This window comes from Trichoderma gamsii, assembly GCF_001481775.2.
Source record: "Trichoderma gamsii strain T6085 chromosome Unknown Scaffold_10.2, whole genome shotgun sequence".
In the NCBI taxonomy this organism is placed as follows: domain Eukaryota; kingdom Fungi; phylum Ascomycota; class Sordariomycetes; order Hypocreales; family Hypocreaceae; genus Trichoderma; species Trichoderma gamsii.
In genome coordinates, this window is record NW_020171347.1 from 820,543 (window position 1) to 848,378 (window position 27,836).

At 51.3% G+C, this 27,836-nt stretch overlaps 11 protein-coding genes across 11 annotated transcripts; 6 read left to right on the top strand and 5 right to left on the bottom strand.

Moving 5' to 3' along the window:
- Positions 1–130: 130 nt before the first annotated feature.
- On the top strand, positions 131–1,060 carry TGAM01_v203871 (nuclear transcription factor Y, alpha; the record flags this gene model as incomplete). Its single annotated transcript, XM_018803820.1, has 1 exon — positions 131–1,060. One exon carries the CDS (start codon positions 131–133, stop codon positions 1,058–1,060), a length of 930 nt encoding a protein of 309 aa, XP_018662871.1.
- Positions 1,061–2,912: 1,852 nt separating this feature from the next.
- Positions 2,913–4,159, top strand: TGAM01_v203872 (aminoglycoside phosphotransferase; the record flags this gene model as incomplete). The annotated part of the gene is made up of 3 exons (XM_024549299.1): positions 2,913–2,975; positions 3,022–3,707; positions 3,766–4,159. 3 exons carry the CDS (start codon positions 2,913–2,915, stop codon positions 4,157–4,159), a joined length of 1,143 nt encoding a protein of 380 aa, XP_024406004.1.
- An 885-nt stretch (positions 4,160–5,044) lies between these two features.
- Positions 5,045–7,493, top strand: TGAM01_v203873 (hypothetical protein; the record flags this gene model as incomplete). Its single annotated transcript, XM_018803818.1, has 5 exons — positions 5,045–5,336; positions 5,449–6,103; positions 6,166–6,483; positions 6,556–6,619; positions 6,687–7,493. 5 exons carry the CDS (start codon positions 5,045–5,047, stop codon positions 7,491–7,493), a joined length of 2,136 nt encoding a protein of 711 aa, XP_018662869.1.
- Positions 7,494–8,772: 1,279 nt separating this feature from the next.
- TGAM01_v203874 (hypothetical protein) lies at positions 8,773–9,564 on the top strand (the record flags this gene model as incomplete). The annotated part of the gene is made up of 1 exon (XM_018803817.1): positions 8,773–9,564. The coding sequence occupies one exon, from the start codon at positions 8,773–8,775 to the stop codon at positions 9,562–9,564; it is 792 nt and encodes a 263-aa protein (XP_018662868.1).
- A 464-nt stretch (positions 9,565–10,028) lies between these two features.
- Positions 10,029–10,597, bottom strand: TGAM01_v203875 (small nuclear ribonucleoprotein Sm D1; the record flags this gene model as incomplete). The annotated part of the gene is made up of 2 exons (XM_024549300.1): positions 10,029–10,398; positions 10,584–10,597. The coding sequence occupies 2 exons, from the start codon at positions 10,595–10,597 to the stop codon at positions 10,029–10,031; spliced, it is 384 nt and encodes a 127-aa protein (XP_024406005.1).
- A 1,089-nt stretch (positions 10,598–11,686) lies between these two features.
- On the top strand, positions 11,687–15,910 carry TGAM01_v203876 (Cullin 3; the record flags this gene model as incomplete). Its single annotated transcript, XM_024549301.1, has 4 exons — positions 11,687–14,067; positions 14,127–14,285; positions 15,213–15,424; positions 15,483–15,910. 4 exons carry the CDS (start codon positions 11,687–11,689, stop codon positions 15,908–15,910), a joined length of 3,180 nt encoding a protein of 1,059 aa, XP_024406006.1.
- Positions 15,911–17,345: 1,435 nt separating this feature from the next.
- Positions 17,346–19,253, bottom strand: TGAM01_v203877 (hypothetical protein; the record flags this gene model as incomplete). The annotated part of the gene is made up of 4 exons (XM_024549302.1): positions 17,346–18,037; positions 18,127–18,385; positions 18,470–18,757; positions 18,828–19,253. 4 exons carry the CDS (start codon positions 19,251–19,253, stop codon positions 17,346–17,348), a joined length of 1,665 nt encoding a protein of 554 aa, XP_024406007.1.
- A 1,045-nt stretch (positions 19,254–20,298) lies between these two features.
- TGAM01_v203878 (hypothetical protein) lies at positions 20,299–21,124 on the top strand (the record flags this gene model as incomplete). Its single annotated transcript, XM_018803811.1, has 4 exons — positions 20,299–20,379; positions 20,446–20,629; positions 20,756–20,927; positions 21,007–21,124. 4 exons carry the CDS (start codon positions 20,299–20,301, stop codon positions 21,122–21,124), a joined length of 555 nt encoding a protein of 184 aa, XP_018662862.1.
- Positions 21,125–21,347: 223 nt separating this feature from the next.
- TGAM01_v203879 (hypothetical protein) lies at positions 21,348–22,653 on the bottom strand (the record flags this gene model as incomplete). Its single annotated transcript, XM_018803810.1, has 3 exons — positions 21,348–22,042; positions 22,108–22,324; positions 22,402–22,653. 3 exons carry the CDS (start codon positions 22,651–22,653, stop codon positions 21,348–21,350), a joined length of 1,164 nt encoding a protein of 387 aa, XP_018662861.1.
- Positions 22,654–23,218: 565 nt separating this feature from the next.
- Positions 23,219–23,782, bottom strand: TGAM01_v203880 (hypothetical protein; the record flags this gene model as incomplete). Its single annotated transcript, XM_018803809.1, has 1 exon — positions 23,219–23,782. The coding sequence occupies one exon, from the start codon at positions 23,780–23,782 to the stop codon at positions 23,219–23,221; it is 564 nt and encodes a 187-aa protein (XP_018662860.1).
- Positions 23,783–25,548: 1,766 nt separating this feature from the next.
- On the bottom strand, positions 25,549–26,883 carry TGAM01_v203881 (hypothetical protein; the record flags this gene model as incomplete). Its single annotated transcript, XM_018803808.1, has 1 exon — positions 25,549–26,883. One exon carries the CDS (start codon positions 26,881–26,883, stop codon positions 25,549–25,551), a length of 1,335 nt encoding a protein of 444 aa, XP_018662859.1.
- Positions 26,884–27,836: the final 953 nt, after the last annotated feature.

Consider the following 27,836-nt stretch of genomic DNA (forward strand, 5'->3'; position numbering starts at 1 on the left):
TATCATTCGTCCCAGTCTTCCTAGCCTCAAGTCTTGAACTTGTGATAGGGCGAATCGCGATAGCGCCACCCCACATTTTGGCTCGCGACATCTTCGCGACACCAATTCTGGTCCTTGTCCTTTCTGTAGGATGATGGAATACGCGCAATATCCACAACAGCAACACAGTTCTCACGCCGGTTACGCGAATTCCGCCGCAGGTGCAAGCATCACCTCGCCCACAAGCCACGGCCTCAACCAACACGCCGTGCAGACCTCTCCCATCATCACCTCGCAGCAACACCAGCCGGGCCAGGCTTCAGCTCACGCCATGTACGGACCACAGTACGGCGTGCCTCAACCGAGCATGCAGCCGGTTCCCTATGGCATGCCCGGGGGGATTCAAGCGGCGGCAATGGCTGCCACGGCTGCGGCAACCGGCTCCAACTATACCTACATGCACTCGGATCCGAGCATGCCTCACACATCCCCGCGATTGCCCAATGCTAAGAAGGATGGCCGGCCATCTCCTCGGATGAATAGCATCTCGCAGATCCCCGGGCGCCGTATGAGTCAAGTTACCAGCCCCGGAGTGCCGAGCGCCCAGGGCCTGATGAACCACGGCGGACCCCGCCCCCCGCCCATGCCTCCTGCCCCTGCCATGCAGCATCCACAGTCACCAGAGATGCCTGCCGGTGCTGTCGAAGAATCGCCCCTATATGTCAATGCCAAGCAGTTTCACCGAATCCTCAAACGACGTGTTGCCCGCCAGCGCCTTGAAGAGCAATTGAGGTTAACCTCCAAGGGACGCAAGCCATATCTTCACGAGTCCAGGCACAACCATGCAATGCGCCGACCTCGTGGACCTGGCGGCCGATTCTTGACAGCGGAGGAGGTGGCGGCTATGGATGCCAAGGAGTCGTCAAAGGGCGACGGCGACGGCAGCGATGGCGCCTCACCCCCGAAGCCCTTGGAGGTTACCAGCACAAAGCGCAAATCCGAATCCGGACCCTCGATTGCAAGCAAGAAGCCCAAGACAGCAACTGATAGTGGCGAAGGGAATCAGGAAAACGACAGTTAATAACTGTTGCTAGTTTTACTGCTTCCTCATTCACTTGTTTCATGAGTATGCTATTCACTCACGACTCTTCTTCAACAATGCAGATTGGGCATTCTTTTCTAAATTTTCTTTTACTATAATCAAGTCACGAAGACTGTGACTTTGAAGGCGATGTGTCTTGCTATCATTCCAAGTTGAGACATCGGACGGGACTGGGAGTTTTCATTATTACTATTTTACGGCCGGCAAATGGTGGACAATCTCATACATTCTTCTATATGAGAAATTCAGCAGGGCATGTCTCTGACCTATGCAAACTTTCTTACAACATTGTTTGGAAACTGGTAATCCAATGGTGTTCAAGTAAGAGATGTTTGCGGTCTGGCAACGAGCTAGGCACTCAATATGGGTTAAACGAGACGCTGGGCAACTGACAGGGGGGAAACTGGTTGGGCGGGCAGAATGCATGGATGACTCGACACGATGGATACCCCTTTTTTTGTTTTCTTCTTGCCACAACACTTTTTCATATGTTATAACTTTCTCTACTCACCACGAAAGATTCGAAAGGGCTTTGGCATCGGAGGATTTTGGTCTGGCTACCACTGAGGTGCATTGAGGCATTGAGGCATTGAGGCATTGAGACACTGAGGCATTTTTTCTTATTATCTCTTTTTTCTCCTTCTTTTTTCTCCTTCATTTCTCCCTTCTTTTTCCACTCTTCTTTTTCCTCCTTCTTCTCTTTCCTCCCTTCTTTTTCTTCCTCCTTCTTCTTGCTTTTCTTCTTTAGCAGACATCTGGTATAACATCACGGACAAAGCATTTGGGAAAAAAAAACAATGAAAAAAAAAGGAAGAATGATATTTGGGAAATAAAGAAGCAATTATAAAAAAAAAAGAAAAAAATACGAAATAGGATTTGGGCTATGTGTGGAACACATATAGATAGGTATTTGGCTTAACAACAGAAAGGCTGAAGTGTCTGGACACTTGATGAAAGACGGATGAAAGAAACTTGTAGCTTGCGGATATAGAGGTGAGGGTGTGGTCCGTCACCGGATATAACTTGGGCTCTCCTAGCTTTTTGCAATTGACGATATCATTTGATATATAACCAGTGTAACTCTTATGTAACCACTGTTTGGCGATTTTCAGCATTGACGAGGGATGGCGAGTGCTTGATGATGTTATGGCAATGTATTTCTGCTACGATGATCAAAATATAGGTGCTATTGTACAGCATTGATGAGGGATAGCATGTACTTGATGATGTTATTACAATGTATTTTTACTATGATGATTGATATATAGATGGTGTTGGGAGTTGTGCTATTGTGCAGCATGGGTCATGGACTTGTGAGAGTCTTAGAATGTTGACAGATTAAGTTGCGTTGCTCAAAGCTCAACACTATGTTAGTTCCCAGTATTGCACGGTTAGGCACACCCGATTGGGCGAACACCAATCCTGCCCCAGCTAGCAAAAAGACCGCGACTTACACACTGTCCAATGGGAGACAGAAAAATCCATCCCCTGGCTTTTCGTTTCGATCTGGGTAAAAAAGGGACTGGAACACTGCAATTGAGGGGGGGAGGGGAGAGTTCCTTTCGGGGTGGCTGAAAAAAAATCTGGGGTCGGGGGGTAGCTAAAGCGCCGAGCCTCGGCACGTCAGACGGTTTGCCGTATCCGTCTTACCTCGTTACTGCATTCCGGGGGTGCAACATGAAAAGGCTGCGTCCTTGTCCACTTTCGCTGCCTGCGGAGCTTGAGGTTCAGAGCGTTTGCATCAATTGAAGCTTCTTTTACAGAGGCTTATTGGCTGCTTCTGCTCCGAGAGCTTGTATAAGCGTGCACGCGATAGACGACTACCTACGACATGGCGGGCGCGGTGCGGCAGCCTATCGACGAGAAGGCGTTTGGAAAGTTTCTTGAGGAAAATGTACCGATCATCAAGACACCGGTTGATCTGAAGCAGGCAAGTACAGCAACTCATAGAACGAGAGAAAGTTGGAATCGAGCACAAAAAGCTAACCTGGCGTGTTGGCCTACAGTTCGGCTTTGGTCAATCCAACCCAACATACCAAATCACCGACGCCTCCGGCCACCGCTATGTGATGCGCAAAAAGCCCCCCGGAAAGCTCATCTCCAAGACAGCCCACAAGGTTGAGCGCGAGTACCGCGCGCTGCACGCCCTCGAAGCCACCGACGTGGCCGTGCCCAAGACGTACTGCCTCTGCGAGGACGACTCGGTGATTGGCACGCCGTTTTACATCATGGAGTTTCTGGACGGGCGCATCTTTGAGGATTTTCTGATGCCCGAGAGTAAGAGCGCGGATGAGAGGACGGCGCTGTGGAAAGAGGCTATTCAGACGCTGGCGAGGCTGCACGCCGTGGATGTGAAGAAAGTTGGGCTGGACAAGTTTGGCAAGGCAAAGGGGTTTTATAGCAGGCAGACGCAGACGTGGGCGACGATTTGCATTAGCCAGAGCAAGGCGGTGGATGTCGAGACGAAGGAGCCGGTGGGACAGTTGCCGCATTTTGATGAGCTGGTGGGATTCTTTAAGAATGAGAGGTTGCAGCCGAAGGATAGGGCGACGCTGGTGCATGGGGATTACAAGATTGACAATCTGGTTTTTCACAAGACGGAGCCTCGGGTGATTGGTATCCTGGAGTAAGTTGCCCATTATTTTCTCTGATGGATCTTGGAGCTGACTTGATTGTTACAACAGCTGGGAAATGTCCACGATCGGCCACCCCCTGTCCGACGTCTGCAACTTCATCACGCAGTTCTACCTCGCCCGCTCGCCCGGCACGTCGGCCTCGAGCAGCAGCTCCGGCTTCCTGCCCGGCGCGACGCCCGGCCTGCCGCAGCCGCAAGACATCCTGCAGTGGTACACGGAGATTTCCGGCTACGACCCGCGGCCGGAGCTCAGCTGGGGCGCGGCGTTCAACATCTTCAAGCTGGCGGGCGTGTGTCAGGGGATTGCGGCGCGGGTGGCGGCGCGGCAGGCGAGCAGTGCCAAGGCGAAGCACCATGCGGATACGAGGGGGTTGTTGGCGGAGTTTGCGTGGGTGTTGGCGCAGGAGGCGAGGGATTCTGCGCAGGCGGAGGCGAAGCTGTGATTGAAAGAATTTGTATGGTAATGCGAGTGAATGCTGCTTTTTTTTTTTTTTTTTTTTTTTTTTTCCCCTCTTACATGTTAAGCATCTTTGGTGGTTTTAGACCCAACGGGACTCATGGCAGAGGCAAGCGATGGCAGTGCTTGGATAAAAGAGATGAATCAGATGCAATTGAATCAATGAGATGGACTGTGGATATGGACGTGTTTATTGCATACATCTCTGGTGTAGTCGTTATTGGCGTGTAAGTCACACTTTGATGGGCAGAATGGATTGATAGTGTATTACCAAGCATAATAAATCTGACGAAAGAATTGGAATAAACAAATCAACTAGACTATTAAACAGAACAAAAAAACCCGAACAGGGGTTATCATCATCACCAGCGCCCAACCGCATGACAGAAACCCAACTCTGAGTTGTTCAATTGGGCACCTGATCTATCCAAGATTCTCACTCTATCCCCGGCTCTTCGTTCTTAGACGCTTAGACACCCGTCGCCGTGGGGGTCCGCGTCCAATCAGGCGCGTGTCGCTGCCCACAATTGGGTGCGGCGGGAATGACGCCAAAGGGGCGAATAGTGTGTCTCACAACTCTTTCTCTCTTTTTTTCTCTTGCTATTTGATATCTAAGCTTGACTGAATCATATTCTCTCTCATTTTCTGATATAAGCTTTACTGCCTAAAGCTGTAGTGGATGATAGCACACCAGACGCAGTAACTTCCCCATTCTTTTTCTCACAGGGCCCTATATAAACCATAGCCTCTAGCTTCTAGTGCTGTTAGCCACCATCGTCATCATCACCACTACCAAGGCCATCACCATAACAACCACCTGCAATTCCGCAGCAACATACACCAAAGCTTCATCTCCAAACCCGCCAATCTCATGACAGAACGCCGGCGGCGGCTCAGGATCCCCGGCGAACCCGACGAGCGCCGTCCGCTGCTCAACCGGCTGTCCACCGAGCACGCGGACAATGGCGAGCACGTCTTCAGCTGCCGGACGAATCCGCACAGCGAGCTGCCTGTATACACGAACATTCACCGTATCCGGCGCGACATTGTAAGCGTGGTGGAGGATTATCTGACGCTGGAGCAGCTGCGGGATGTCAAGATCAATGTGACGGTCATCCGGCCGCTCGTGGATAAGTTTTATGAGCTGGGCGATGTTTCCATCGGTAGGCTGTCTAGATATATTCATTTTACTTGCTTTAACTATCTTGTCATGAAAACATAAAGTAAAGCAAATGATGGCTGGGCTGAGATACTGACCGAATTCTCCTCTTACAGTATACTGCTTGCTCGTCAACAGAGCACAATTCCTAGATGAAGAATCCCGGTCTAGCAACCGGCAGAACGTCAACTGGACTCGTGCCACGCTGTGTGAGCTCATCGCTACGCGCATCCTGCGACGTTTCGGCGAGGATCACGATGGCGGCGCAGAGGGGCTGCTCTTGCTGGCACACATCCTGGTTGCCGGCTTCGAGCCCTTCCAGCACGCGCCGCCCCATATACGAGAAGAGGCCGAAGACAAGGCCTGGTGGTCGACTCACCGGACGCTGCCGGCGCTTGAAGTCGCTATCCTGACAGAGAGCAGGCACTTTCTCAGCTCGACGACGTGCCAGAGGGTCGTGGCGGCCATTTACGAGGGCCGTGTGATTTACACGCCGTCCACGTCGTGGGATATCATTCCGGATCACTACAAGCTGAAGCCCATTTCACTGTATGATCCGCGGGAATCGCCGCTACTGAACCAGTATCGTCTTATTGTGCCGAGGACGCGCAACTACCTGGAGGCGATCCAATTTACCATCTTGCTGGGGCTATATGCTTCAGTTATGACCATGCGGAGGAAAGGAGAGAATCCGGTGCTGGACGCGGCGTTTTCGATATATGCATTTGGTTGGTGTTTGGACCAGTTTGCCACGATTCTGGCACATGGATGGTGAGTTTCTTTTGCTTGTAAGACGCTGTTACATTCAACGGCAGCTGACGTGTTAACTATAGGAATGTGTATACGCAAAACCTATGGTCTTTCCTCGACGTCACCTTCATCTTCCTTTTTGTCATCTCTAGCAGTCTGCGTATCCATGGGCTGAGAACCGGTTTACCGGGGCCCACCGAGCAGGCCTTTGACGTCTTGGCATTGGCGGCGCCTGTACTCGTCCCTCGCTTGGCTTTCAACTGGCTGTCTGATAACCTGGTGTTCTTGGCGTTGAGGTCTATGATGGCGGATTTCTTCTTCCTCACGGCGCTTTCGGCGTGGTGCTTCTTTGGCTTTTTGCTGTCGTTGCTGTGGCTGGGAGAGGGAGCTCATCCATTGCTGTAAGTTTCTGACTGTTTTTGTTTCGTTCTTTTGCTAGAGTCCTGTTGCTCATGACATATTGGCTTGTTTAGTACGATTTCGAAGTGGATGATATACATCTGGTTTGGGCTTGATGGCACTGGCATTCACCGATCGGTAAGTGTTGATTGTAGTGAACAGAAACCCCCTCTGAGGAAATGTGCGCTGACGATGGCTATTGTAGGTGGAATTCCACTGGTTGCTGGGACCCATCGTCATGATCTCGTTTGCCTTTCTAGGCAACACACTCTTCCTCACCATCCTCGTCTCCATGTTATCCAACACATTTAGCAACATCTCTAGCAATGCGACCGCCGAGATCCACTTCCGAAAGGCCGTCCGCACTCTCGAAGGCGTCAAAGCAGACGCGGTGTTTGCTTATCAACCTCCCTTCAACCTTGTTGCCGTTTTCCTTCTTTTGCCACTAAAGTTTGTCGTCAGCCCGCGATGGTTTCACAAAATCCACGTCGCCACTGTTCGTCTCGTCAATCTCCCCTTGTTGCTGTTCATAGCCGTTGCTGAGCGCCGCCTTCTCTGGCCGACGGACGACTTTGAGGGCATATCGCTGGCCCGGAAGTGGTTCTGGCAGAAATGGCAACTCTCGGCCTACCAGTACATCCGAGCCGTGTTCGACGTGCCGCCTCCAGACGATGTGCACGACGACATTGCCGTGGACGATGATCTGACGCACCATCTCATCCGGAGACAGTACCAGCGGCAGGAATCGCAACATACCATAAAGAAGGCCTCGCGCCGAGACTCCATGTTTGAGATTCCACCGAAGCTGCGGAGCTCGCTTACGGAGACGGGTGAGGACTACGCAGAGATGGCGAGTAGGTTGGCGGCGATGGAGAAGGCGATGGAGCGGATGGAAGGCATGCTCTCGAGACTGGTGGCGCCGCAGAGTGACATTGAAGAGAACGATACACTGCCTGAGGGAGATGGGACCACTTTGGACTCGAGTTTCAGAGGGCAGGAGTCGAATTTTTGACAGGGACGAGAATAGTTGGAAATTGGTGGAGCATTTAAATAGCGAGTTTATGTCTATGTCTGAGTGGACGTCACGCCATCACGCGTATTTGGTTGCTTCTCATATCTTTCTTTTTTCTTCTCGCTTGCATTGAATATTGGAGCTATAGGAAATAGAGGCGTACTAGTAGACAGTTCAATTTGAATCATTGGCAAATCTCTCCCTTTCTTCAGTTTCAGTGATTTGTTTGTCAATTCGAGATGGCGTGAATGAATATAAGTGTCGGTTTGGACTGATTCACTGCCAGCTGCATACGGCCCGATCTATCCTCTTTGGTTTTGGTTTTCTGACAGCTTGAAAGGAGAATAGTTTGATTTCTGTCATCACTTCCATTGTGCTTCTGTATCATCAAGCGCCTCTGCATTGAACACCAACTTTGAGCCTCCAAGCTAGAAATCTCAAAGGCCGGATCTGATACAACATTCATCGAAGCCACTATACACCGCACTTATATTTCATATAATCTTAAGAAGTATAAGAAAAGGGCTAAAATGTGCAACGTCACCTTCTTCAAACAAAGGAGCTGCAACCACACCTGGGCCGTCATCACCACCCCCTGCGGCCCGTACATGGATTTTTCCACATGCGCCAGCTTTTGCGGCGGTAGCGACAGCAGCGGCGCCGGCATCAAGAAGACGCCCAAGTTCTACAGGACCACCACCAGAGCGTGTCCGAGATGCGATCTGGGCGGATTGTATGACCGGCGGGTGGTGCGGATGGTGGAGAGGATGGGGTGGGGGATTCACTGGGGCTTGGATCCCGAGGGGGGGGATTGGGCTGTTGAAATGAGGATGGGGGAGACGAAGGGGTGTGTGATTTTGTGATTTGTGAATTTCTTCTTTCTTTCTTTTTTTCTGATTGAAAATAGTCGATTTGAGCGTTGAGTGTCGTCGGGAGTTGATATATGGTTCGCTGGAGGGGCGTTTTAGTGCTCGCACCTATGGAATCGCTGGGTCTTTGTCCAACGGCAACAACAGAACATCAGTCAAAGACAAGCAAAACCTCGCATCTTTCTCTGTCTGAAATTCAACAGAGGCCCCTTGAACATCTATAATTTAAAATCAAGTAAAGAAAATTTTAATCTTCGTAATTCTTCAGCTCATTCTCATGACATCACGTGGCCCCACCAAGTGCCATTCGATATCAGTCAACTTGCCCGAAAAAACTTCTAGATGAAGCCTTCATTATATCTCGTCTCACAACACTTGAATATTCAATCAAGATAAAACAAAGAGACAACATGCTTCCAACGCCAGATACCTCTCACGTCCCCTACGAGCGTGTCTACGAGCCCGCCGAAGACTCATTCCTCCTCCTCGACACGCTCTCATCCGCTTCCGAGACGCAGTATCTCCACGAGACCTTCTCATCCGATGCGTCATCACCACCACCAAAGGCCATCCCCTTCGTAGTCGAGCTGGGAACAGGGTCCGGCGTCGTCCTGGCCTTCATCACCGCCCATGCAAAGACTCTCTTTGGCACAAACCAGATTCTCACCGCGGGAGTAGACATGAACGCCTTTGCCTGCCGTGCCACCATCAAGACTGTGGAAAAGGCACAGGCCGACTCAGTCGCCGAAGCAGGCAGCCATGAGAAGCCTCACGGACTGTACCTGGGCTCCGTTATGGGCGACTTGGCAGCTCCGTTGAGAAATCATTCCGTGGACGTGCTGGTGTTCAACCCGCCGTACGTGCCCACTTCAGAGATGCCTTCTCGGCCGGAGACGTTTACGCAGGATTTACCGTCAAAGACGTCGTTTGACGACGATTCTTATTTGCTTTCACTGTCCTATGCTGGCGGAAAAGATGGCATGGAGACTACGGATAGGCTGATTGACGCTTTGCCGGAGATTCTCTCGCCGAGAGGGTGCGCCTACATTCTTCTTTGCGCGCAGAATAAGCCTGAGGAGGTCAAGACCCGGATACAGACTTTTGGTCCTGAATGGAGAGCTGTGACGGTTGGGTCTAGTGGGAAGACGGCTGGATGGGAGAAGCTGCAGATTGTGCGGATATGGAGAGACATATCGGCTTGAAGATGTATACGCATATTGTTACGGATATTGTATGATTAGCTGTTAGGGATAAGGCGGGCAAAAGATGGGATTGGGAAGCATTTAGATACTTGGATATCTTGTCAAATTTTAAATGGTATTTTCTTTGCCTACATATCATGGCGGCCACCGTCGCCATCGCTTCCATCTCCTCCAACAAGCGCTTATATTGCAAGTTCCTTTCTTCAATTTTATATGCGTAAAGTGCATCCAAAAACGCCGTTTCCATCGCAATTTGCGACATCGCCTCCACAGTCCTTTGAACTCTAAAAAATATCTTTCTCCTTCGTTTTGTTATGTATCGTTTACAAAAGATCCTTTGTCCCAACCGATATGGAGCTCCGGCCCGGCCATCTTTAAAGCAAGAGAAATGAAAGAGATAATAGTAGTGCCTCGGTTTCTCTGTCTGTCATTGTCGTATTATTATCATCGCCATCGGGAATCCTTTAACCACGTCCACGACCGCGGCCGCGACCACGTCCTCCTCTGCCACGACCACCGCGGGCTCCACGACCTCCTCGGTCCGTCTCCTTTCGTGCCTTGTTCTTGGGCTTGGGTGCGTCATCGATTAACAGGGTGTCGAGAGGGAGGGAGTCGGGGAGGATAAAGTATCGGATTGTTGAGCCTCGGATGTTCATCGTGTCGAGGGCGAGAGGGTCCTGTCCGCGAGCGGTCATCTTGACCGTGCGAAGGGCGACGTTCATCTGGGGAGAGACTGAGGAGATGGTGCCGTGGACGATGGTGCCTGACGCGGGGCGAGTTAGTGATGAATTGCTCGGCAATTGAAGCTGCGTGATGCTCAGAGGCATGGGAGATCTCGTATCGTACCATTTTTTAACTCAACGGTCACCGTTTCGTTGGAGCATTTCATCAAAAATCTGGATATCAAGCAATGTTAGCGCTGTGGAAGCTCATGGCTGGATACAAGATGGGGGAAGCTGGTTGATGCAGATAACGCGGCAATGCACGCCAAAAATGTGAACTGAAGAACAATTACTCACCTGACGAGCTTCATGATGACGGCGGAGGCCTTTGTGGCCGGGTGTGAGATAGTATAAGGGTTTCTGAAGAGCCTCCTCACGCGCGTTGCCTCGTCACACGCTGGATATTGCAAGGCTGGCGGATGCCTCCAATTGTCGGTCGGAAAAATAGACTCCCATCATTAGCTGGAATCTTTGATTACGTGAAGCTGGGAGATAGCTCAGGCACGTGATGCTGCAACTAAAAGAGGCGACGTATCTCGTCACGTGAACCCCCATCACCCATAGCGTTCGTTACAGGAGCTCGAATCGCTGCTCATCGCTGCTCATGTACTCCATACTTTACGATCGATGGAGCTGCAGCCACTTAGTAAGCCGTGGCGGACTTAACGCTCAGGTACCCCGGTACTTTGCCGCCAGCTGTCAGAATTCCACCACAATTTGTTTTATCGATAACAGTGCTTCATGGAAGAGACCCCGGTAACTCTTTTTCGGCGCGGAGTTACTATTGCCAATCGACGTGGTTTGTCACAGGCAGCTTCTGAGCTCCTTCACCTTTGTCCAGCAGACACTCGTTTCGCCCATCGCCACAGAGAGAATTCACAGAGCTCGGCGGCCGCACATGGCCAGCTTCAAAAGGAACCCTTAAATTCGGCTCGACGATCCTTTTCTGTCTCTGCCAAACCAACCAGCTGAACATCTGCCCGCCGCTTAGCTCTGCTCCCCCCACCATCTGTGCGACACCTTTGGGGGGCTGTTTGTCTCTCTGTCTGGCGGCTGAGCTCCCACGACAGCTGGCCAGCTTCTGCTGCGACTCTTTCGTTCTCGACTGTTTGCCCTGGGCTTTTCACCGGGAGCTGAGCCAACAATGATTTCTGGGCGAGGGGGAGCGGGGGCTCGGGGTCGCATCCGCCCACCTCGTCGGATTGTGCGTGTAAGTTGAAGCCAAATTCACGGCGCATCTGCGCTCCTCACTCTCTGCTGTTGCTCAGCGCACTTTGAGCGCACCTCGCCCTGCTAGCATGGAGCCTCATCAGAGCTGCTCTTTGACTCTCCATCGACCTCTTTTTCCTCCCTCTTCCCTCTTCCCTTTTTCCTTCCCCCACCTCGCCTGGCATGCCACCATGGGCGCCAACACCAGCACCGAGGTTCCTCCTCAAGCTACAGAGCCTACTCCCTCCCCATTTCGCTTCAAGCCCCGGCCTCGCAGACCAGCTAATCGTCGTCGTAAACAGCAAAACGCACCTGGCGAGGGATCCGATTTCGAAGCATGTTGGAACATGATCAAAGAGGCGCTGCGCGATATCCACAACAAAAGCTGCGGCCGCCTGTCCTTCGAAGAGCTATACCGAGCGGCCTACAAGATTGTGCTGAAGAAGAAGGGCGAGGTCTTGTACGACAAAGTCAAGGAGTTTGAGGAGCAATGGTTTGCCGAGCATGTCATTCCCAAGATTGAAATCTTGGTCACCAAGAGCCTGATCAATATCGGTATGGACGTCTCGTCGTCGACTTCTGTCAACGAGCGAAGACAGACGGGTGAGAAGTTTCTCAAGGGCCTAAGAGATACGTGGGAAGACCACAACATGTCCATGAACATGACGGCAGATATCCTCATGTATCTTGATCGAGGCTACACCCAGCAAGAGCCACGCCGAGTGCCCATCTTCGCTACGACCATTGCATTATTTCGAGACCACATATTACGTTCTTGCCTTAACGCGAATTCCGATAGCTTGATTATGGATATTCTCATATCGGTTATGCTGGATCAGATCGACATGGAGAGGCGTGGAGATGTGATTGACCGAGCCCTCATCCGCAGCTGCAGTCGCATGCTGAGTTGCCTGTACGAAACAGAGGATGAATCGGAGAGCAGTAAGCTCTATCTAACCATTTTCGAACCGCGATTCCTCAGCAATAGCGAAACATTCTATACGAGAGAGTGCGAACGGCTGTTACGAGAATCTGACGCCAGCACATGGCTACGACACACTCAAAACCGACTGATCGAGGAAGAGGATCGATGTGGTACCACTATCGAGCTCGAGACACTTCCCAAGGTGTCGCATGTGGTGGATCAGAAACTCATCCTGGGCCACCTGGGTGACTTCCTTGCTATGGAGGGTAGCGGCTTGAGGTGGATGATTGATAACGACAAGACAAATGATCTGAAGATATTGTACTCGCTCATCTCGAGAGTCGATGATAAGAAGACGGCTCTTCGCGAGATATTGCAAAAGCGAGTTGTGGAATTGGGGTTGGAAATTGAGAGTGTTTTGAAGAACACCGACTTTTCGACGGCACAAGCCGACGGCGAAGACGAAGGTGGTGACAAGACGAAGACACTCAACCCTGCCGCGCAACAGACCGCCGCAGCCATCAAATGGGTCGACGACGTGCTTCGACTAAAGGACAAATTTGACCACATGCTGGCGAATTGCTTCCAAGACGACCTAGTGATCCAAACTGCACTGACCAAGAGCTTCTCCGATTTCATCAACATGTTCAATCGAAGCTCGGAGTACGTGTCTCTATTCATCGACGATAGTCTAAAGAGGGGCATCAGGGGCAAGACGGAAGATGAAGTGGATGCCATTCTTGAAAAGGCCGTCGTCTTGATTCGTTATCTGCAAGACAAAGACCTCTTCCAGACCTACTACCAACGCCATCTCGCACGACGACTTCTCCATGGCAAGTCGGAAAGCCACGATGTTGAAAAGCAAATCATATTACGCATGAAGCAGGAGATGGGACAGCAGTTTACAAGCAAGTTTGAAGGAATGTTTAGAGATCTCGTCACATCCGCGGAGCTAACATCAACGTACCGCGACCACATACGCAATCTGGGAGATGAGAGTCATACCGTTGAGCTGAATGTGAATGTCCTCACAACCAACTATTGGCCGCAAGAGGTCATGGGACGGTCAGTCCAGCTAGATGACGCACCAAGAATGCAATGCACCTACCCGCAAGAGGTCAAACGGCTGCAAGCTAGCTTTGAGCAGTTCTATTTGACTAATCGCAATGGACGAAAGCTCACCTGGATTGGCACCACCGGCAGCGCCGATATCAAATGCACGTTCCCAGCTATTGAGGGGAAGTCTGGTCCATTGGCGCGAGAGCGTCGCTACGAGATCAACGTCCCTACTTTTGGCATGATTGTGCTGATGCTGTTCAACGAGTTGAAGGACGGCGAGAGCCTGTCATTTGAGGAAATCCAAGCCAAGACAAGCATTTCAACGGTGGACCTCACGCGGGCGCTTATGGCAATCTCGGTAGCACCAAGGTCTCGCGTGCTGGCCAAAGATCCGCCAACAAAGACCATCAAGCCGGGCGATAAATTTTCGTTTAATGCTTCTTTCCAAAGCAAGACAATTAGAATCAAAGCGCCCATTATCAATGCCATTTCCAAGGTTGAGGACAAGGAGGAGCGAAAGTCTACGGAAGAGAAGAACAACCAAACTCGGGCCCATATAGTGGATGCGGCGATTGTAAGAATCATGAAGTAAGTTTCGATCCCAGACGTTGACGAATGATGTTTCAGCTACTAATTTGTTGAACCAGGGCCCGCAAAGAACTCAGCCACTCACAGTTGGTGAGCGAGGTTCTGTCCCAGCTGGTAGGCCGCTTCAAGCCCGAGGTAACTCTCATCAAGAAGCGAATCGAGGATCTCATAGTGCGAGAATATCTCGAGCGGCCAGATGAAGACGGAGCGCCGTCGATGTACCGCTACATGGCTTGATTGAGAGGCTACGGCATTCTATTGCACACATAAGCATTTGGACAAGGGGCTGGTTCCGACGAATTATGAGTATGGTTGCTTTTCTTTTCTTTATTCTTTCAAGAACTTCGGCATGGCGTCTAGAGCAAAAAAAACGGATCGAGCTATTCATTTAGTATAGTACATAGGAGAGCACGGCATGCATCTGGCATAGTAAGAGGTCGAGGGTGGATGGTATTCCCAGGAAGATATGCATCTAGATGGGCTGTTTTGTAAATTTATTGCAGCAGGAAGACGTCAATAGCTCGAAGCATCAAGGAAATATTAGGAAAGGCAGTGGAATACATGAACACAAATGATACGTGCAGTATGGCCGGATTTTTACATATATATCTACCACTTTGACTGTAAGCTAAGACTGGAGATGATGAAACCGATGCAGTGAATAACGAATAGAGAAGCTGCGAAGTCGGAGTGCCCTATAGCTTGGTGAGGCCTAGGAGCTAGAGCGCTGTAATCGGGGGGAGCTTGAGCGCCGAGGCTACGCCGTTCGGCAACCGAGCAGCGCTCTCTCTTTTTGCCCGCATTGAGCTTCAACAACTAACTGGCTTGATTTGCCAGTCTAGGTGATATAAGGGGGTCATTCTAGCAATATATATTTCATTGATACTGCTCAAGCTTCACTTTGGATATTTCCATCAAGCTTTTAGAGTGACAGGCTTATTATCCGTCACCATGTTTGGCCTCAGGAGAACAATGGCCACTGTGGCCTCGCAGGCTTCGTCGCTGAAGAATGCTGGCAAGGTGGTCTGCATTGGCCGCAACTATGCGTAGGTGATATTCTAATTATCTTATAAGCCACTTGATGTTCAAAAATCAGAAACTGGTCAATGGGGGGGAAAAGCCTGCTAACATTTCGCTGTATCCAGGGACCACATCGCAGAGCTGAAAAACGCAAAGCCAAAGAAGCCCTTCTTCTTCCTCAAGCCAGCCTCGTCCATTATCCTGCCTGGCGAAGGGCCATGTCTGCAGCCCAAGGGCGTGGATATGCACTTTGAGGTCGAGCTGGCTCTTATTATTGGATCCATCGTGCGGAATCTGCATCCTGAGGATGAGAAGGGGGCGTTGGACGCAATCAAGGGTGAGTGAATGCGTGTCCCAGTATACATGTAAATTTCATCCGTTCTGAGTGCGTCCAGCCTACGCCATCGCCATCGACATGACGGCGCGCAACGTCCAAAACGAGGCCAAGAAAAAGGGCCTCCCCTGGTCCATCGCAAAGGGCTTCGACACCTTCCTGCCGATGAGCAACGTGATCCCCAAGGCCGCCATCGCGGACCCGCACGACGCGGAGCTGTTCCTCGAGGTCAACGGGCAGACGAAGCAGCGGGGGTCGACGAACCTGATGATCTACCGCATCCCGCGCATCGTGAGCGACATCTCGCGCGTCATGACGCTGATGCCGGGCGACGTGGTGCTGACGGGCACGCCAGCGGGGGTTGGGCCCGTGGTGCCGGGAGACGTGATGAGGGCGGGCGTGAGGGTGGATGGGCGGGAGGTGGAGGAGGGGAGGATTGAGGTGCCGGTGGAGTTGTCTGCGTCGGCGTATGAGTTTTCGGAGACGTGAGTTGTGTATGGTAGTTTGTATATAGAGGATGGATGTGAGGTTGGTGTATATCAGGACAAGACGTGAAAGGTTATCATGCATTACTACTACTACTTCCTATATGTATCCAAGAGCGACCTCTATCCAAGAGCAGTCTCAGTATATATAACGGTAGCACTACATAGACTCATATAACCTCACTTCATCATCACCCTCACGCCACCAAGTTGGGATCCTGAATCGACCCCGGCGGCGGCGCCCAGTCCGCCAAGGTCCCGCACCAGCGACACGTCCTCTTCTCCTCATCACCCCGAAAGTCTTCGACGGCCTGCTTGATCTGCGTGCCCAGATCTGTGCAGTGGAAAGCCGCCTCGTGCACCACCACGGCCTCCTCGCCAGACTTGAGCCCGCTGTTACAGGCGGCGCAGTACCAGCGCATGCGGTCGATGGAGTCTGGCGGGCGGCGCTGCTCCAGCACGATGCCGACGGTGTTTGCGAAGCGCACGGGGTTGTGCGGCGTGTTGGCGGGCAGCAGGAACATGTCGCCCTCGCGGATGATGATGTCGCGGAAGACTGAGCCGTCGACGACCTTGAGCATCATGGCGCCGCGGTACTGGTAGAACCATTCGGGGGTTTGGTTGATGTGGTAGTCGGTGCGGGCGTTGGGGCCGCCGACGATCTGGGACATGTTAGTTGAGGGCTTTGTATATGAAAAGTAGATGGATAAGAGGAGAGACTTGCCATGACTGTAAAGTCTTCGTTATAGACGCAGTAGTTGTTGACGGGCGGCTTGAGCAGGTGGGAGTTTTCCTCAAGCCTGGTATGATGAAAACGCACATGTTAGCTACAGCGTTCGCCTGGTTTTAGTTTAGATAGTTGTCAAGAAACTTACCACTTGGGCAAATTAACTGGCGGCCCGAGCATCTTGTATGTTTATGCGTTGTGAGGACGGGGACGTGAGCAAGCTGGTAGGACTCTGAAGCTACGAAACGGAATATATGAGTGAGCGGCAAAAGCGAGCTACGTAATAGTTAGCTACCAAGCTGTATGCTTAAACCGAAATAAGAGAGGCAAAAGGCTAAATAGTGAGGTGGCTTAATGGGTGTGAAAGTAGAGAGGAGAAAGAGACTTACTATAACGATGTATATGTGATCAGGATGCAACGTCACTTACAAGAACTGTTATAGAAAGAAAGACAAAGACTGAATGCTTCCTAGAATTGAAAGAGCCGAATTATCATTATCAAGCAGCTATCACTAAGCCAGTTGACGAACCAATCCCGCATTCGCCTCTCTCCGGCACTCCGAGCTAATGGTATATATACAGTGCGAATATAGGATACACGTCTATATGAATCGCACCGTGCAGCTATGCCAATGCCAATGCTTCTCTCCATGCTCCGATATCGTCTTCCAACGAGTGTATATAAGAGTCGAAACTTGTAACAAGCAATGCATCAGCTGATTTCAACAATCCAGTGCTTCGCGTCAACCCCCGCCCACTTGAGAATGGTCTCATGCGAAGCCTTAAACTTGCGCCGAAACGGCCTCGTCGGCGGCCGAGGCCCGTAGTACTTGTCAATCTCCTCGTGCATGACATCGCGAATGATGCGAGTCACCCTGCCCTGCTCCCCGTAAAACCTCACCATCAGTGCGTACAGCGCGCACATGTGGCCAACGCAAAAGTCTTCAAATTCCTTGAACTTGGGCAACGGCCCGTCCAACACCACCTTGCGGTGCGGGTACATGGTGAAGGCCCGCAGCGAGACCACAAAGTCGATCAGGTCCTCGGCGTAGGGGAGAGTGTTGCGGTACTTGGCATAGCCCAGGGCCCTGACGCGGATCTTGAGCGTGTTGATGATGTCGCCCTGCGCCTCGCACAGCGCTGCGAGGGATTTGAGCGCAATTGGCAGTGGCTCGAGGTCGTCTGGCCAGCGACGACCTGCGTGGCCCTCCTCGGTGATGTTGGCGATATCGGCTAGGAGCGTGGAGACGTCGAAGGATTTGCCGAATCCAAGGGCCTGGATTTTGGCTTTTTCGATAAAGGCAAATAGATCCCCCTGCGTGGCGAGGATGTGTATGATGGGGTCGTCGATGTCGGGGCTTGCTCCTTCGTAGTGGCGATTGGACTCTCGGATGCATCTGTCGCCTGAGGCAAGATCAGCATTAAACGTCTTAAGTCGGTTTATTTTTTCTTTCTATACGATTAAACCAAGTTGTAGAGTGGATGGAACGTACATTGGCATTTGAATTGATATCTTGCTGCAATTCTCGGGCTGCGAAATGTGCAGTCGTATGCGATATCTCGGTAACAGTGCTGGAGCTCTTCACCAGCCTTGATGTTCCTAGCAGCTCGAACCTCTACTCGCGTGCTATTGAACACAATCACAATGCTGGGCTCGCAATTGTGGTTCATCATGGCTGCTCCCAAGTCGATGGCAGAGCCCAGAGGAGAATTTCGAAAAGTCTGGTCGACCGGTACAGAGTTGCATCTGATCTATGAACAGGGGGACAGAAATCTTGTTAATTTCTCCTTACCCTTACACATACCACTGATGTTTTAGGCTGGAGGATGACTTACAAGGCAGTATAGTTTCAAAACATCGGCAACGTCGAGCTCGCTCTTCATCCGCTGCTTGGCCTCGGCGGCAATATCCTTCACTCCTTGCCAGTCGCTGGAAAACTGTTCGTATTTGTCTTGCTCGTGCGCAAGCCTGGCGAGTGCTCGCACTTGTTCCGGCAGCAGCACTTTCTTACGTAGTAAAATAAGGATGCGGTATAGCATCCTGATATCGAGTTCGTATGGGGCACCGGCCAGTAGCCCGCATTCGTATAAGTGGCCAGTGTCCCAGGCTCGCTGCCAGCACGACTGCGAAATCCCAAAGTGATGAGAAAATGATGAAGCAAAAGAAAAAGATGATGAAGTAATCCAACTATACCTCCGAACAGTACTGGTACAAGTTACAGCCCATGCATTTGTAGACGTCTGGCAGCGTTTCTCCCGGATGAGCCAGGCGGTCTTCAACGGGATGGATGGCTCGTCGTCTCTGCTGGAAGCAAAAGTCACATGCTTCCTTTGAATCACCAACCTCTGCGCAGAGCACAAGAGGCACCGATGTAAAGATGAGCTCGCCCGCAGCAAGATCTCGCGTTGTGAATAGGCCCGAGCCAGAATCGGGAATTGTCGATTGTCGAATCTTGAGAGCGCCCGCGGGAGCCTTGACCGTGCTCAGGATGTAGCTGCATAGCGCCTCGTCTTCGTGAAGGGGGCGATGAACACTCTCCCGGTCTTTGTTGGTTGAAATGCTCTTGTCTGGCCCTCTATCATTGAGCGAGTCTGAAAACGCCTGCTCGACAGGATTCATGGTGGGTGGGCTATGTCGATGGAAGGTACATGTAACAAACACGAACACCTCCTGATTGTCAAATTAGTTACGAGGAGAGAGCAGCTACGTGCGCAATTTGTACTTGGAATCCTTTAGAATAAAACACAGAAAAGAAAAGAAAGGCTCTAATATGCAAGGGGCTGCTTTCAGCTACACCGAAGCTGGGCTTAGAGGACGCTGTGCAGTGTTACACGAGCGCTGCCCGACCTGATAAGGGCCAGCCATACAGAAGGCAGACAGCAGCTTTCAGGGGAGAAACCGCGGTGGCCCCCGCGGTTGTAACACGTTGATAACACGGGACTATTTAGTTCGAAAGCTTTCCGCGCGAGATTTCAGCTTGGCTGTTCGTTCATCTGTTGTATGCCTGAGTCGTTTGTATCAGCCCAGTTCCCAAAGAGGAAAGCCTGCCATCTCAGCTGCGTTTTCGGCTGGCAGCAAAAATGATGCGTGTAAGACTGGCTTCTTTCTTCTCGCTCAATCCGCCCATAATATCCATCTCTGTCTACTCTTCTCTTGCCATCTCGTTATCTGCAGATAAAATATCGACCATCTATGCACTCAATCCTATTCTGCCATCCAGACGACTAATACCATCCTCCACAGATCCTCACCGAGCTGAACTCCCGCAGTGGTGTCCGCTGTAACTCCACTGCAGCATGGCGCTAACACCGGCGCTGTACTCCAGCGAGATTGCCGTCCTAGTGGCAGATTTGGCAAGCACCCAGCCCCCCTCAGGTATATAACTTGCGCACACGTACTGCTTGTGTACCTCAATTCGTTCTAGTACCGATGCGGTACCAGCAAGTACGAGCCAATCTTGTGAGGTACTCACCCAACAGACAGCCTGAGTTGCGCCTCCTCCTGTGTCTGATTGGTTTCAGGCCCACTAAAAGCCGCTTGTTCGATATCAACAGGTATCAAGTACTCCTACCTTGTCGCATCTCGACTCTCCCTCAGCTCTTTCAACTTCTTCAACTACGGCACTGGATTTTCTTCTCGGTTTTTAAATAGAAACAGACTCGAAATGGACCACAGCCAACACATGCATTCCATGGAAGGCCACGGCGGCCACGGCGGCGGCATGGACGACATGTGCAGCATGAGCGTAAGGATATCCTCTCATATCCGCCCTTCTATTCTCTGTTCAGCAAGCTTATACTCACAACATTAGATGCTCTTCACATGGGACACCACCAATCTCTGCATCGTGTTCCGCCAGTGGCACATCCGCTCCAACACCTCGCTCATCTTGTCTCTCATCGCAGTCGTTCTCATCGGCATGGGATACGAGGCTCTGCGTTCCGTGTCCCGCAACTACGAGGCATCTCTCGCGAAGCGGTTGGAAACCGTTCCAAGTGAGTAACTTGCATTCCTGCTCTCTTTTCTCTTATTCCCCGCCAGCTGCAAGCGAAACAATCAAAAGCTACTGGTTTATATCCTGCGAAAGAACATGCGCATGCTAAGTCTGACTTGCCCATGAGACTCGACTGCGCATGGTTATCGCGACAATAATGATGATGACGTGGAAGACAATGTTGCTGAGACACTCGGTTTCAACCGCTCAGGGCAAAACCGCGAGGATTTCAGCAAGCGAGGCCACCTCATCAAAGCCTTACTCTACGCCTTTCAGAACTTTTATGCCTTTATGCTCATGTAAGCCCATCCACCCTACTGGCGTTTGGCGGTTTTTGAGGATTGGTTCTCTTTCTAATCTCTTATACCCAATATCAAGGCTTGTCTTTATGACTTATAACGGCTGGGTTATGGTTGCCGTCTCGGCGGGTGCCTTTTTCGGCTACCTCTTGTTCGGTCATTCCACGTCGGCAACAAAGGACAATGCTTGTCATTAAGAAACGCGTCTATTACAAGATTTATGCACTTGGAATGCGTTAGATAGCGAAATGATTTGCTTGGTTTATTTGCAACAATGCTTGAACAATTACTCTATCTGTATGGTGTCGTCGACGAAACCTTCATCGTCTTACTCTATTGCGTATACAAAGTAGACAGAATGGGGCCGCCTCATGGCTAACATGGCGGCCTTGCTTGGTCTTATGGCAGTTATCAATTTCATTACATCTTGGCAGGCTTCTGCTCTTCTTCTTTACCTTTCTTTTCCGGCATCTTTTCCGGGAGGGGGCTCTCATCCAACGCACCCTCTTCCTCAGCGAGTTTGATGACATTGAGATCTCCAAAGTCCGAGTTGTGTGTCATCTCAGGGTCTTCGTTATATGCAATCCTCGCTGCGTCGACGAGCACTCTGCCAGTCATGCCCCAGACTCGGAACCGGCCTTCGTGGTCTTGGCTCTCTTCCAACTGGTCTGCCAGCTCTATCTGAGCCGCGCTTCCTCTCCTGGGCCTTGATACTTTCTGATTATTGACGGGTACGTAAAAGTTGTGTACTCGCCACTGTTCTCCTTTCCAGTTCGTCCAAGCGCCGTCGTACCAGTGTCCTGGAGGTAGCGTTTCGCCTTCTCGGGGCGGCAGGTCGCTGGCCTTGAGGAAGTTATAGAAGGGAGCACTGAAGACGGCCGCGACTTCTCGGGCATCCAGTCGAGGGATCATGGATTCTTCAACCAACGCAGGCGGCGAGTCGGCAGAGGTCCGATCGGCATGCAGGAATGCAACACAAGGTGTAACCACCAGATGCGTCCGCGCCAAGGACGGTGGCAGGTAGCACAGCTGCTCGATGCGAAACGGCTTGGGTATCCTTTGGTCGTCCATGGGGAGTCCAATCTCTTCGTACGCCTCTCGTCGCGCAATCTGGTCTGTTTTTCCCAGGTTAGCCAGCCGAGTCTATCTCATCTTTCGATATCGTGTACAAAGTGCATACATGGCGTCTCTTCTTTGCTGTCTGCTTTGCCGCCCGGCAGCGCTGCATGGCCCGAGAAGCTGCGCAGACTAGCCGCGCGCATAGTAACAACGACTCTTAAATCACCCCATCGATCCGCAAACAGCAACACCAGGACGGCGGCTCGCTTGCGCGCCGGCAACTTGTCCCATAGCGGGAACGAGGGGGGCTTGTATGCTCGGAGTCTGTTGAGGGCGGCCTATCGTTTACACCTATAAGCAAGCGATGCAACATGAAGTAGCCATCCTGGCTCGAATGCAACAAACACAAACTGACCAAAGAAAAGGAATTCAGCGGCGCCATGGTCGATGCATCATAATAGAGCGATGCGCCTGTATATTCCTCCGCAGAGTGGCTGGCAACGCCTAGCGCTTCGGCGATGTGCCTCTTGACCTGCGCAACCTCGGCCTCGGAGAGCGCGGTGTCGGAGGGGTCGACCTCCGGTTCTGGGACTGGCGCGGATCGGGCAGCAGATGCTGATATTGAGTCTTCCTCTTGGCCTCGCAGCTGGTGTTCCTGGGCAGTCATGTTCTGTGTCCTTTTCCCACGCTGGGGGAAATGGGTAAACGGTGATGTCGCTGTTGGCTCTGCCCAATTCGCCTTTGGAGCGTATCAAGGCGCTTTGCGTCGGGAAGGGCGTGGATTTGTCACTGGGAGAAATCGCCAAGTGGATGCAAGATCTGGGATTTGGCGGATGGCGGGGTTCTTTGGCCCGGATGACACAAGCCAGCCGAGGGGCGCGGGCCGACGCCGGGGAATGCGATTCGATTTCGGTACTTGCGAGATTGGCTTTGATCCTTACGACGACGCTGGGCTTCACGTACACGGAACAAGATCTTATACAGCACAAGACAGTCAAAAAGAGCAAAGAAGTATTATTGCACCAACGCTGGGACTGGAAGTTGAAAAAAGAGAAAGAAATGGAAGTTTATTACTATTCATGCTCTGCAAGTCATTCCCGTGTATAGATGGCTGACTGCAGCTGTTTATTACCAACCCCCGATGTCCATCAACATTTACCACCCAATAACCCAAGAAATCCAAGAAATCCAAGTCTATAACGTTCATTCAAGCTCACTTTTCTTTACAGACTTTACAGAAGAGCGGCAGCGGCAGCAGCCAAAAGGCTGATGAGACCCAATGGTGCCATGCTTGAGGCGCCAGACACAATGACAGGCGGCGGCTTGGGGCGAGTCTCGTTGTGGCCGGGCTTGTGGCCCTCCTCTTCACACTGCTTGAGGGCTTCATCGGCTTCAGGGTTGAGAGGGTTGAAGCCGAGGCACTCTGCGTACTCGGAAGAGCACTCGGCCTGGTTGGCTTCAGGCTTGGTCCTGCATTTGTCGACCTCGTCGGTGCACTCCTTAACGTGCTTGCAGTCCACCTTGGGAGGGGGAGGGTGAGGGTGAGACTCCCATGTAGGAGTGATCTGCTCGTGTGTTGCCTCCGTCTTCGTGGGCCACTCGGCGCTTGTCTTGTCGGGCCACTCGGCGCTTGTTGTCTTTTCGGCCCATTCAGCACTTGTTGTCTTGTCGCGCCACTCAGCGCTGGTTGTCTTCTCGGGCCACGAAGCCTCTGTTGTCTTTTCGGCCTCGGAGGTGTCCCAGTCGCCGGCGAGAGCAGTGGCGACAAAGGCCGAGAAGAGGATGATGTAACGCATCTTGATGAATTGACAAAGTCCCTCGTTGTCCTGCTTTAGTTTTTGCAGTGCTTTTGCTTCCTTAACCTGGAATTTGTAACGAGTGACTTGAAGAGAGCGAATGCAAAGTTGGATTGATGCTGGCGAGATGAGTCCAAGAACGTCTCAACGTTTATATATCCTTGGAGAGCTTCCTCGGGGGCATTACACAAACTACGAAAACAGGCAGGACAAGAGCATTCAGAATGAATTGAGATCCAGTCAAGCTACTAGGCACAACGGCATTCCGACGAATGAGGCGATGATTGTCACGCTGGACTGTAAGACAGGGCCTATAGTGAGACAAAACACCAGAAACATCAGTTGGAGAAATGTGCTGTTGTTTTCAGTTATCCGGAGAATGGCAATAGGCGAGGATCTCTTGTCCGCCGATCAACCGATTGCAAACCAGTGATCGAGAACAAAAAATCCCCACCCCATTATAACTGTCAAGTTGGTTGCTATATTGTGATACTCATCATCAAAGCTATCTGTTACAGCTACACGCTGCTAGACTCCATTTCTACGCTTCAGATATACTAATACAAAGAATTTTCATCACAACTTCAGCCACAACTGGGAAGAAAACACAGCGTTCATAAATTTGAAAGAAGATGGAAAGAAATTAATCTTCATGAAGAAAGCAGGGCATGCCAGCATACCAACTTTTCCTATCCCTTGGCTCCAGCTCCATCGTCGTCAACCCCACCGCATGCATGCCTGTGTAAGTCTTTTCTCATTCCATTGTACTAAAGCAACAAAACGATACCAAGATAGAAACTCTCAAAGATTGGGCCGCATCCGTTCTTTTCTGCCTGTTACGTTACACAACAGCACAAAAACGAAAAATTCATGATGCTATATTAAGGCGCAGCATAAGACACAATCCAACACATACACCTTTACTCCAGCAACGCATTTCCTTCATCGTCTAAACAAATCAATCGCCCCAACCTTCCGTGTCCAGCGTAACTCGCATGCAATCAGCAGTAAAAATGCCCGTTTAGTAACCCAACTGCCGTAAACTGCCAGTCACGCTCACGCTTAAAGTCCAAAATAGGCCTTGTGCACACTCTTTTGCGCCCGCCCCGTCTTCAAGCGGGACCAGTGGAGTTTTTTTTCTCTGAGTTTTTTCCTTCTAAAGTTCTTTTCCCTCCCTTATCGGCCCGTCGCGAGCGATCCCCTGGCTAAGATTTTAGGGCTCGTTAGTGACAGAAAGCTTAGCGTCTACTCTACTGCAAGAGTTAGACATGGATGATGGTATTCGACATTGTTAGTCAAGATACTATTCAGTGCAGGTTTGGTAAAATTCAAGGTAATTCAATCCATAAGATAATATTATTTGTTTCGGTATTAAGGGCCGTGTTTGTTCAATCTCTTCTAAATGACATACAAAATAGGCAGTAGTATAGCCCGTGGTATATAGTAGTATATGAGGCCGTATGTAAAAATCAATAGCAAATTGCCAGCCAACCAATGGGGGGGATATCCAAGTGCAATTCCAACAACTCCGTAAATGCACGACAAAGAAGAAAAAAAAAGACAGAAGAAACACAAAGAACAGGGAGAGTGTACAAAAAAACAAGGAAAGAAAAAGAGAGAGAGAGAGCCCTAGTATAATCCACCATGCTTGTCCATAGATTCATACCCGTTTGTTGATCATGCCTTCATTTCATCAAGGGAAAAAAAGAGAGAAGAGAGAAAAGGAAAAGAAAAAGAAAGTCAAACTTTTAATGTGTGTGCTTGCTCTACGCAAAGCTTCTCTCGTCCACGCCGCCAAAGTCTCGCTGGCCTTGCTGCTGGTCTTTTCGCCTCTTGCCAACGTTCAACAAGCCTCCCTTGGCCCATCCTCGCGATCCGCGCTGATCGTCATCATGGCGCGTCATGCTGGCTGGCGAGTCTCTCCCCTTGTTGTTGTTGTTGTTGGAAGAGCGGCCCCTGGGCCAAATGCTCCTGCTTGTGCGATCATCCTCGCTGTCTGAATCGCTATCCCATCCGCTCTTAGGCACGGCGTCTTCCTCGGGCGCTGCAGGAGCCGGGGCCTGGGCTGGATGTTCAGCAGAGCTGCTGCTTCCCAGTCTCCCGTGCCCGTGGCGAGATTCCGAAGCACTGGTTGGCTTCCGCCGGAGGCGACCGTGGGCCAAGCTCAAGATGGACGACCGCCTGCCCTGAGTCGCCGTGGTAGGCCGCGACTCTTCGTGGCTAGGCTTTCTCGCAGAGGAGTGGGCAAGCTCAGAAGCAAACTTGTGGTACTCTTCCATTGTCATGTCCTCTTCGCTTAGTAATTCTTCGTCATCGTCATCATTCAGATCCAAGTTGGACAAGGTTTCTTGAATGGCCAGATGCCCAGTGTCGTCTTGGTCAAAGATTCGGGCACTGCGGCGGCGTCGGACAGACTGTTTAGAACTCAGCGGTACTCTGGAAGCAGAATGCGGCGATCCTGGCCCCCAAGAGCTCTTCTTGCTGGACATGCTGTCCCTGCCGTCATCATCCTCCAATACAGGAATCAAACTTTCCTCTGGAAGATGCAGCAGAGTTGTGGCGTTCAGATTTGGTGCTCGCTCAAGGCTTCGACTGCTTCTAAGAACGGGCTCTCTCTTGGGCTCCGGAGGAGCAACACCAACAGCATTCATAACGTCAACGTCAAGCCCCATAAGCTGCAGAACCTTCTTGGATTTCCGCGGCTTGAGGGTGTGCACAGGGCTGGAGTTGTTGCTCGAGATGGTCGAAAGGTGAAGAGGATTAGCGCCCTTGACGGGTGTGCTGGGAGCGGGAAGAGGCGAGACGCTTCGAACCTCACGACGTGGTGGTGCTTCATTTGATACCGGGCGAGACGACGGCGCGCTTGGTGCCAATGGAAGGGAAGGTGGCTTGCTCTTCCTGATGTTGAGAGGCGGTGGAATGGCTCCCCCGTTGAACGAAGGAGGAGGCAGAGGCGGAAGAGCCCTCTTCATGTAGGCCTGGGCATTGTGTGGTGCCGCAGGTGAAGGCGTCGTCGGTCGATTGAACGAGGCGAACGACTCCATGGGGCCGAGTGTCGTCGGACTCAGCGGCGGGTCGGATACGGACCGCGTGTGGAGCATCTTCTCGGTTGTGAGTAACACCTTAAGGAGCCAAGAGCTAGTAGTTGAGTGAGGTTGAGAACGGTCTCTCCAGCTCGAACCAGAAATTGGCCTGTTGAAGAGTGTTAATGAAAGAAGAGATCCGAGAACCAGAACAGCGGGCGCACCTGGTATAATAAGACAGGCGGACCCCGACGCAAGCAATGCGAGGCAGCAGGGCCAGGCTATCCAAAAGAACCCACGTGGAACTGGGTATTCCGGGCTCTGGGGTATGAAATTGACAGTGACAGCGATGGAGCAGAAAAACCACACCACGGAGCCCGTGCTTGGAGCCACCCCCACAAGGATTATTAACCCCTTCGATCTCAAGCTAACAGAGAGCGACAAAGAGGAGACGCACAGGCGCAAGCTAATGCTCTGAAGAATCACTAATTATCCAGCGGCCGTGCGTGAGATCGTGTGGTTGCGAGTAGGAACGTCAGATGCAGTAATCCGTCGTGATGGTGTATACAAGATCGTACCAAGGAGGCATGCCGTTTGCAGATATTATAGCAAGCACGTACATTGATCTACACACTGCGTATACAGCGTGCATATACTGCTTGGCATACAACGCAGCAGTAGGAATACGGTGCAGCAATATATACCACACCCCCGTAAAAAGTTGTAGAATAAAACTCGTAGCGCGTGGATAGGAGGGTGTGGATAGTCAAGCCAGCAGTACGAGTAAGATGATAGGTACATGAATAGTATAAGCAGTCTCAGCCGGCATGGCCGATCATCACTGCCGGGTGGAGGAGCAGCAGCTTGCCCACTCCTCTATTTGGATCATAGCAGCTTGGCAAGACGAATCATATGCGGAAACCATGAAAGAGCGTATACTCCGCAGCCAAGCACCCAAAAAATCATGAGCAAAGCTCGGGGACAAAACGAGGGGCCTCGTTTGCACCATAGCCACGCCGGCCTTGTCAACG